At 33.6% G+C, this 10,488-nt stretch overlaps 2 protein-coding genes and 1 non-coding gene across 3 annotated transcripts; 1 reads left to right on the top strand and 2 right to left on the bottom strand.

Annotated features, from left to right (window-relative positions):
- Positions 1–1,072: 1,072 nt before the first annotated feature.
- Positions 1,073–3,190, bottom strand: LOC132035990 (uncharacterized). The gene has a single exon (XM_059426197.1). It carries the CDS (start codon positions 2,523–2,525, stop codon positions 1,284–1,286), a length of 1,242 nt encoding a protein of 413 aa, XP_059282180.1. The 5' UTR covers positions 2,526–3,190; the 3' UTR covers positions 1,073–1,283.
- A 2,294-nt stretch (positions 3,191–5,484) lies between these two features.
- Positions 5,485–5,565, top strand: TRNAL-CAG (transfer RNA leucine (anticodon CAG)). The gene has a single exon. It is a non-coding gene; the product is annotated as a tRNA-Leu (tRNA).
- A 3,091-nt stretch (positions 5,566–8,656) lies between these two features.
- Positions 8,657–10,135, bottom strand: LOC132035977 (cytochrome b561 and DOMON domain-containing protein At2g04850). The gene has a single exon (XM_059426174.1). The coding sequence runs from the start codon at positions 10,063–10,065 to the stop codon at positions 8,851–8,853; it is 1,215 nt and encodes a 404-aa protein (XP_059282157.1). The 5' UTR covers positions 10,066–10,135; the 3' UTR covers positions 8,657–8,850.
- Positions 10,136–10,488: the final 353 nt, after the last annotated feature.

The raw sequence follows: 10,488 nt of genomic DNA, 5'->3' as shown, positions 1-10,488 counted from the left end.
GTTTTTGGATTTCATGTGATATATTCATTTTTTTTTCACACGATCGAACCTTTTCCGTTTATCATTTATCTAGCAAACTTGAATTTTATTACCTCATTTGAACATTATACATGTGAAAAAGGTCAAATATTGTTACCTCATTATAACATTATACTTGTAAGAAAGTTAAGGTAGATCATATAAAATAGCCGGGGGAAAGACCCCACATTGAGAAGCTACAATATCATATTAATAGCACTTGAAAGGTCAGAACACAACTTTGCCTTGTATATCAAATTTACAAGTAGAATATAGTCGAGCAAAATATATTTTGGAAGTCAGTGACATCAATCATGCTACATATTCTGTGATATGCAATGCCATTTCAATAAAATAGAAGAAAAGGGAAAATTTTGAAATCCAGATCCATTTCTTGCAGCCTGTTCTTCAAATTCCAGTTGTCATGGACACAAACATCAAACTATTTAGATATGGTTTACTCGAAAGTTCAGACTTCGAAACGATGAGATTAAGCAGAGCACTCCTCGGAATGTCTGAATTAACTCAGTTAAATACAAATAGCAAAACATTAATGCCTTGATTAAAATTCTACCTTTTTAGTCATACAACATAAAAGCATGCATAACTTCCAAACAAAAGAAATAGATTGCAAAGACAGTATTGATTAAAACCAGTCGAGCGCTAATGAGTAAGAGAACGGGTATATGCCCTGAGAAGCAACATCCTGTCATGCAGCTGCTGCGCCCTAGCTTCTTGCTTTAGAAAGATTGCTCGTTAGCAAGGCAGTTTTCAATAAGGCTCGCGCTAGGCAGAAAAAGAAAAGAAGAGACAAGAAGTAGGACTAAGAGTAAGATTATATCACAGTTAAATCATGGAGTGTCCATTAGAAGAGCAGAAGATCACACCGAAAGGATATCTACGTTTTTAGTAATGAATTCATCCTTGCTTTGCATGAATTATCTAATCTTACGTAATACAGCAAATCATGAATTAAGCTATCACCAAGGCTAGAACTCAAGTGTTAGGAAACGAAAGGTTCATAATTTCTTGAAATCAGCATTAGAAAATGAAAGATGCAAAGGCAGTGGATTGTTAATAAGGAACCAATAAAAGGGTCACATTAAATAACACCATTCCTAATACAACAAACACAGAAGTTCAAGGAAAACTTATCCTAATTAAACTGGAAACATTCAGTCTTTGCTAACGAAAAGCTAGTAAATTCAGCTAGATTAAAAGTACAAGGCACTTCATTTTTTAACCTTTTCAATTGGAACTATGGTTCAGAAGAAGGCCCTGCTACCATAATACACTCTTGGGCTTTGGCCGATTGGGCGCGCCTGTGGTGTCCCACTTGAACTGGAGCTTTCCGTGTTGTCATTTCCATTCTGGATGGGCGATCCATTTTCAGTATCCAGAGGAAGTTTCATCTTTTCTAGAGCTTCCGTGAATTGCTGCATGCTTTTCATATACATATCAACAAAATCTTGCTGCACAACCTTCTGCTCAGGTACAATGTTCATGCTAACAACTGGCGGTGTGAACGTACTAACAGCCACAGCAGTCGAGGTGCTATTTACCTCTTTGCCACTGTCTTTACTATCCTTCAGAGGCAGCACAGATTCCTCGTTCGAAGCACCAGATGTCTGTTTGGTGGCACTAACAGATGATGACCTTATGGGAATTGAGTTTGATGGAGAACTTTCGGCTGAAGCACTGAGAGCGGGAGTGTCTAACTTCTTGTTTTCAGCGGCATCTTGACCTTCAACAGCCACACTTTTTGGTGTAACCTCAACGTTTTTGGAAGAGATATCTTCACCGTTTTCCTTGGAGCTGATATGCTCAGAGCTTTGACTATCCATCTCAGTGCAGGGAATTGCATAATACTCAGTAACCATTCTTTCATTTTCGTTCACAATATCGGGATCCGGGAATTCAATCTTACCCAGTTCACATGGAACATCTTCATCACTATCATTTGCTGCAGCCAAAGAATGGGCTGGTGTGGGAATCTCTAAGACTTCCGGGGTTGCACCAGTATATGTTATCGTCAATTTCACATAACCTGACGGAGAATGGAAGAGATCACTTGAGGACAAGATGAACTCTTGTTCTAGCTTTCCATTCTCAGCAGCAAGAACATCACAAAGAGGGACTAAAGTAAATCCCAACAACTGGTCTTGCATATAATTTTTAACCCTACTCATCATCCATATCTCACATCTCACTGATGTTTCAATAGTCTTGACATTGAGTCGAAGACACTGATCGAAAACCGGATTCTGGCCCCCACCATTAATAGTATCGGTCGAAACAGCTTCTTTTGGATCACTAGTTAAGGAAACCTTGGCATACACATCTTGTTTATGATATATGCATATGTTATGAATGTCCCTAGCTTGGTGCACATGAACATCAAGAACCCCAATAAACCCCTCCCCATCTCTAATCACACCACCCTTCCTTTGACAATCCATAGAATCAGATTTTGGTTTATCATGAACAACTACTTGATGACAGTCCATTATAAAAAGCTCACTTCTTTGAACTCACAAAATCAAGGTGCCAGCTAGAAATTCCAAAGTGAAAGGTACAGAAAGACTATGCAAAGGTAAAAAGATTAACAGTTTCCTAAAACCCCAAATGAAAAAAGTGAACTTCAAGACAGCTAAACAACAGTAACACAAAACTTAGGATTTTGGGAATTGACAGAATTGGTTTAGCACTTACCTGCTAAAGAGCCAGAGCTGAACTTTGTCACAACTTCCAACTTCAGATTTCACTGCTTATAAGTCAAAAAAAGACTGAAATTTTTAACAACAATTGTAGCACAACTGGCAGACCAAATCAAGAATTTAATATTGAGTGACTCTTTTCTGAATTCTAAACTTTCTCTAGAGCCCCCCAAAAAAACAAAAAGGCAGCAAACTCAAGAAACCAAGAAATGTAAAAGTTGAACAACCAATTAAGCCAAGGATAACATATCAAGACTCAATCAAGCACAAAGTCCAATAAAAGTAACCACTAGGACACCATATTCAAGATGAAAACTCAAAGCAAAAAAATTCAAGAAAAAGGGGGACTAATGGTACACAAATATCTAGAAGATTGTAGAAAATGTGAGGACACAGATATAGAGAGAGAAACAAAAGTGAAATATGAAAGGGGTATTAGGTATATTTCTGTTTTAGTATACTCCTTATAGAGTATCAAGACAAAAAAATAAAATTATTTTTCTTGCTTTTTGTGCTTTTTCTGCATGAAAAGTCAATCTCTGAGTGCCAATAATTTAGGTGGCTAATAAAAATTCAAGAACTGTACAACTCTGAACTGAACTGTAGAGAATTATCAGTTCTTGAAAAAAAATAGGCTCAATTAATTATGTATCAGTACCTGCTGCTGCCAATTTTATTTTGTATCCCAATAATGTTGTGATTAGAATATAGATTTTAATAATGAACCACTTTTTTTGTTTTTTTGTTGAAATAATAATGGACCTCAATTATTGAAATCTTTGAACTGTTTCCTTACTTTGACCTGACTTTTGACATTTTGACTACTACTTTCAATGTGTTTGAAAATAACAAACGTAAAGCAAATTACTTCTCTTGTCTGGTCATCTGTTGGAGGTTTTATACTTATGCCTATGAGGTCTTCGTTTTAGTTTTTCATTTGGTGTTTGGATATTTGTTTAAGAGTTTGATTAATTTGAATTCACTTATGAAGTTCTATTTTAGCATAAAACGCTTTCGATGATTTCATTTCTAAGGATCGAATTCGAAACTTAGACTTATCATCCACCGTAACTTTTGATGGTCTATGAGCTCTATTGTGCAAATTAAATATACTTGTTTGACTTAGAATTGGTACTTGTCGGCTAATCTGTATACTTGTGTGCATTGAAGTATCCAAATTGGACTTTACACCTTGTTACACCTAACATCATGGACTTGTGTGTATATGAATTCATCTGATTAAGGCATGTATGATTTTTTTGGGGTTTACTTTTAATTGAATCCAAATAAAATTACTCAATAAATAATGTATTACACCTTTTTGGTATGAACTTTCCAGACAAATACTAAAGAATTCATGAAAAAAAAACTTCGTTTGTCATGCCAAATGTCAATTTAATAACTCTTGTGTAGTAAGATGAAAATTGCGTGACCATTCGTTAAATTACCTTTATCTTTAATTAATCTGAGTATAAATATGTGTGGAATAATTGATTTTGATCCCAAGAATGTGAATTGCAGTCACCATCATTTTGAAAGTACCGTGTTATGTCATATGTGTGGTTATACTTGTTTTTCAACGGTACGATGTGAACACAATAAAACCACTAAACAGTTTACTCAACAGAGAGGTAATGTGAACACAATTAATTGCAAAATCCAATTATTTTTTGAAGCATATCATATTACATTACGGAGCCATTATACAACGAAACCATAGACTCCTCCCTTTCACTTTTACTTGTTCACTATGGACTTTCTTCAGACATCCCTTAAGAAATAATAAATAAAGTGCATAATTTATCATAATATTCATATTAATTGGTGCATATTTTTAATAAATTTGAAAAACAATTTACAATGAGCAATTAATACTATGGGTAAAACAAGAAAAAAGAAATTGTCTTCTCTTGATATGCTAAAAGTGACAAGTAAAAGTGAAAATGTATTTTTAAAATATTGGACAAGTAAAAGCGAACGGAGGAAGTACAAAATTGCCATTTAAAGATCAGTATTAACTTGATTTCAATCTCGGTGAAAGAGAGTAAATGCATTTACAAATTATACCAGATCAAAGTAAATAAGTAATGGAAGAATCAGAAGAACTGAAAAGGAAAAATCAAACGAAATTCAGACTCATCTTATATTACGAGCTACATAGACACGAACACACATATGGTAGTGACAATCTTAACATTTTTAGCTAGATGGTTTAAAAAAATAATTTCGCATAGCCGTAATCGTTTGAAGAGGTTTTCGTGTGTACTTAGTGTATAACCTATGTATAAATTTGTTAAAAACAAAGAACAAGGTTATTATTATTATCATGAGCTTTGCTGGGCTGATGATTAGTGTAGAAATCCCATTTATTTTTATCCTACAACTATAGGCTAGTTTTGAATTAGATATTTTAAGATGTCCAAATTCATTAATCAATCCTGAATTTTATATGCTAATCAACCATTACACCTTTAATCCACTCTAATTACCCTTCAAACCCACAATTAAATAAGCGTAGTCTTTTCTCTCTAAAGATTTCAGGTTCTAGTTCATTGAAGAGAATGTTGTATGATTTAATATGCAAGCTTGAATTTTGAAGAAGATGAATCAAATAAATTCCTATTCGATGATGGAAGAATATTTTGTCGTGAAGATATGACGGTGCTCACGTACGTTTGTAATAACAATTGTCATAAAAACAAAACGATATTTTTAAAATATGATATAATAACCAAAACGATAACACAACGTCAAGATGGCCGAGTTGGTCTAAGGCGCCAGTTTCAGGTACTGGTCCGAAAGGGCATGGGTTCAAATCCCATTCTTGACAGTCCCTTTTTATTTTCTTAGTGTGTACTCTTTCCATACACTTACAATAATATTGAAGAAAAAAAAAATCCAATTATGTGTTCTAAAGCTCTTATTTTGATTTTTGTCCATAAAAAAAAAAAAAAAAAAACATAAACTTATTTAAGATGGACAAAAATCAAAATAAGAGCTTTAGAACACATAATTGGATTTTTTTTTTCTTCTTCAATATTATTGTAATTTGTAGTGTACATACCATTTTAAGGAGTTATTTAGTTAATAATTAAGTCATGCAAGTATTGTAATATAGAGACAAATCCCATTCTTGACAGTCCCTTTTTATTTTCTTAGTGTGTACTCTTTCCATATACTTCTTTTTTTTTTCTTTTTTTTTTTTTTTAAAAAAAACATAAACTTATTTAAGATGGACAAAAATCAAAATAAGAGCTTTAGAACACACAATTGGATTTTTTTTTTCTTCTTCAATATTATTGTAATTTGTAGTGTACATACCTTTTTAAGGAGTTATTTAGTTAATAATTAAGTCATGCAAGTATTGTAATATAGAGACAAATCCCATTCTTGACAGTCCCTTTTTATTTTCTTAGTGTGTACTCTTTCCATATACTTCTTTTTTTTTTCTTTTTTTTAAAAAAAAAAAAAAAAACATAAACTTATTTAAGATGGACAAAACTCAAAATAAGAGCTTTAGAACACATAATTGGATTTTTTTTTTCTTCTTCAATATTATTGTAATTTGTAGTGTACATACCTTTTTAAGGAGTTATTTAGTTAATAATTAAGTCATGCAAGTATTGTAATATAGAGAATATTTTTTTTGGATATACAACATATAACTTAAATTTGTGTTTGGTTTAAAATTGTGTAAGAGCTAGGAAAAGATTTTGAAAAGAGTTTCAAGGATATTTTTACTATTTTGAATGCTTTATTCATGTATAGTTAATCGTAAAACATTAGTCTTGATATAAAATGATATAGGAATTGGCGTATAAACTATACATATATCAATTATACTGGAATTAAATTTTTTGACCAAATATTGGTTACCAATACATATATTACGTATACCATAACTATTTTGTCCCATACATCTAAGTAAACGTGCAAACATCTGTCCAGGATTATAACTCGAGCCGGTTAGTAGAAGATCATGTTAACTAAAATTTTGAGCGTTTTTTCTTGTTCTTGGTGTGAAGTTTGACAGAGAATTATGGTAAAAGAAGGAGTTCAATTAGAAATTTCCCACTATTTTTGGATGGTAATGTGAAGGTAGCCTCGTATTAATCTGGTATTAGGAGAAGCTAATTTGCACTTTGCTGACACAACATTCTGTGAAAAAAGAAATCATTGCACCTTATTTTTTCTGTACAAACAAGTCAAGACTTTGAGGGATGGTCATGGTCCTCAACAGCTAACCAAGCATATAACGGGCAATTTGCATGAATGTCCTTCGCTGGGGGTGCTCTTTAATTTTTGTCCCTCAAATCGGTGGTCTTTAATTTTTACCCTTCGCTTAATATCCCGAGGTCCTGGATTCAAATCCAAGCTTAGTCAAAAAAAAAAAAAAAAAATCGCAAGGAATAATTTGGGATTAGCCCTTAAGGCAAACTTTTACCCAAAATTAAGCCTTAAGGCAGAGGTTTGCTTTCAGTAAAGTAATTTTTTTTTTTTCCCTTAAGGCAGAGTTTGAAACCCAACTTATGCCTTGCCATTTTTTTTAAAAAAATTTTGATTGAGCGGGGGTTCGAACCCCCAACCAAGGACTTTTAGCGAAGGACAAAAATTAAAGATCACCAATTTGAGAGGAAAAAATTAAAGACCAGTCCTTTTGAAGGATATTTCGTGCCAAAAAATGCATATAACACTGCTGTTTAGGCTTGGGCCAGGCTAATGGGCCTAGGGAGGTTTAGTTGATGAAATAGCATTTTTTTTGTGCGGATAGTCCTTCAAAAGCACTAGTCTTTAATTTTTGTCCGTCGAATTGGTGGCCTTTAATTTTTACCCTTCACCTAATACTTTAAGGTTCTGGGTTCGAACTCCAAGTTAATAAAAAAATTTAAAAAAGAAGCAATTTCGAAAGGCAGAGGTTTGGATTCGCAAAACATGCAAAACTCTACCTCAGGCAGAATTTTGAATGCAAAACTCTACCTACAGGCAAAATTTTGAATGGAAAACTCTCCTGCAGGCAGAGTTTTGAACTCTACCTTAGCATTCAAAACAAAACTCTGGCTTGAATGCAAAACTCTGTCTGAGGCTTAACTTTGCTACAAAACTCTACTTTGCAATTTTTTTGACTGAGCCGGGGTTCGAATCCCAAACCTCATGGTATTAGGCGAAGGATAAAAATTAAAGACCACTAATTTGAGGGACAAAAATTAAATACCACCCCAAAATAAGGGCATTCCTGCGAATTGCCCATGAAATAGCACTTATTTATTACTTTTCAGCCATATCTTGAAAAGATAGCCCTTTGTCACGACTCATGAAGTTTCAAATTTCATATATGAAACTTCAAGATAATATTTAAGGTTTAGTTGATAAAATAGCGCCCATTAATCACTTTCCGTCATGTATTAGAAAAATTCCCATTGTTTCAAAAGTAAAATTCTATGACAATGTCCTAGAATTTAACTGTCACTAGTTTTCAATTATAAGGAATGAAAAGTAACTATTTGTGAATTTTACCGGTTTAGTTTGATTAGGCTTCTGATGCGCTCCCCACGCCTAAATTAATATAAATGAGTAAGAGAAAACGACATGAAAGTTAGAACTGAGATTGACTAGCTAATGCTAACTATCAGAGCTGGTACATTATACACCAAAGGTTCAAAATTTGATCCTCACCACTATCTCTTCTCTGGCCCTCTTCTCATCCAAAAAGGGAAAATAAGGTGCAATTTGGAAAGGAAGGCCTTGTTTTCCTGTAAGTGAAGTTTTGGCATATGAAAAAGAGAGGAAGAAAAATATCTATTCACTTGTGACATGTTAACAATGAACGAAAATGGCATTTTCCTTCTTAAGATAAGTCATGCTAAAGTTATATATCAAGAAGTTCTTCCACAATGTTAATCACAAAAAGATTGATAACTACATTTATTTAATTGGGTTGCAAAATCAATTTATAGAATGCAGTAAAAGGATTTGTTTAGGGAGAAGCAATGATCATCTGTATGAAGAAAATTACACTAGAACTAAGCAAAATCCTAGTTCAAATATTTTGAACTATCAAAAAAAATAAAAAAAAATAATGACATATATGTGATACAATAAATTTTCCATAATTAAATCAACCATGACTTGATCCACTGAATTTTCCAGAACTCCCAATTAATCCTTCTCTTCTCAACTTTTCTTCTTTTGCTTTTCTACAAAAAACAACCCAAGAATTCACTTCTAATGCCACAGAAATACCAATTAACGTGGACAAACACAAACAATAAGCCAATTTAACATAAGACCTTCCTTCTCCCATCACTTCAAATCCTTGAAAGACATTCACAACCCCTAAAACCACACAAGCATATCCAACAAGATGGTGATAAGATTTCCAATATCTCCTAAATTTATTTGTAGTTTTAGGCCTAAAAAACAAGGCCAATGTTTGTAACATGCCCAAAATAAATGTCGCGATCCCTAGTTTTCGATGAAGTCCATATACTCTCCCTGGTGAAAGTTGCCCCAATCTAATACCAATTGCAAATCCAACAGTTCCTAGTAAAATTCCTGATAATTGTATCCCTGCATGTGCATAAAACCATGCTGGTCCTAGTGACTCAATATGCCTTAGGTAACGGGCTGTGACCGCGCCTACAGGAAGAATAACACCCCAAGAAATTGCATTTATAACACCATGAACATCTTTCAGGGTCAAAAAATTGTTGCGACAAATTGCTTGTGACCCTGAAAGGACATCAATTGTGGCTACTGAAGAAAGGTCGTTGATGTTAGTAGGGTGGATAGTAGGTGAATAGCCTTGGACATAAATCCCACGGTTCCAAACAAAGTGTACATTTTTGGTCTTGTTATGTACAAGTTTTAACGTGGCATAAATTTGAATTGTAGCACCATTGTGTATAGTAGCCATTTTGCCACCATACAAAGTGGATGAAGATGCTAAGAGATGAATATCTAAAGGTTTTGAAAGAAGTGGATTTTTTTGCAACTTGACTGATGGGTCAATTATGTAAGGTAATAGAACAAGTTGGCCAGAATTTGGGTCAGGAAAGGCTATTAATGCACGAGTTCCAGTCATTTCAGCTGAACTTGGGTTAATTCCAAAACCAACCCAACCAGAAGGAGAAATAAATGAACCAAAAAATACAATATCAAGAGTGGCATTATGTGGATGGAAAGTCCAAGCAATAGAGGCTTCTTGTGAAGGGAGTGGCATACATTTATCAAATTTTTTTGTGGATGTTGAGGTTGTGCAATGGGAGGAAAAGACTATTGTGAAGGGGAAAAAAGAGAGGAAAATGAGAAAGGAGAAGAAGAAAGGAAACATGATGGTGAAGAATTGGGAGTGTGATGAAAATTATGGTGGATGAAAGGAATTAAAGGAGGGATATTTTGGTTCATTTGATGAAAACATAATGGAGTTTGTTTATCATGCTTCTTGGACACTAGTCTTGAATGAATCATGAGGGAATTAACTTTACTAATTTGAGCTTAGCTTTGAAGCAAGGCAACTTGAATATAGGTTTAGTTAATTACTAGCGATAGGGGCGATGCATACCATTCAATTTGACAAATTTAGTGTAAAATGAATTTAATTTATATGAAATGAAAGTTTAAAAGATAATTACAAATAATTATACATAAAGGGTCTGATTAATAAGCTAAAAAGTAAAGTAAATTATCTGTTACAATATGTTAAAATACACTTAACCTGTATAAATTCTTTTCTACTTCCTCCGACCCATTTTAA

Source organism: Lycium ferocissimum, chromosome 11, assembly GCF_029784015.1.
Source record: "Lycium ferocissimum isolate CSIRO_LF1 chromosome 11, AGI_CSIRO_Lferr_CH_V1, whole genome shotgun sequence".
Taxonomy (NCBI): Eukaryota; Viridiplantae; Streptophyta; class Magnoliopsida; order Solanales; family Solanaceae; genus Lycium; species Lycium ferocissimum.
Note: the sequence above shows the minus strand (reverse complement) of the source record. Positions and strands in the feature narration are given on the sequence as shown.

What these genes read in the sequence shown, in the direction of transcription:
- LOC132035990 (XM_059426197.1), bottom strand. Translation starts at nt 2,525, where the DNA reads ATGGACTGTCATCAAGTAGTTGTTCATGATAAACCAAAATCTGATTCT.
- LOC132035977 (XM_059426174.1), bottom strand. Translation starts at nt 10,065, where the DNA reads ATGTTTCCTTTCTTCTTCTCCTTTCTCATTTTCCTCTCTTTTTTCCCC.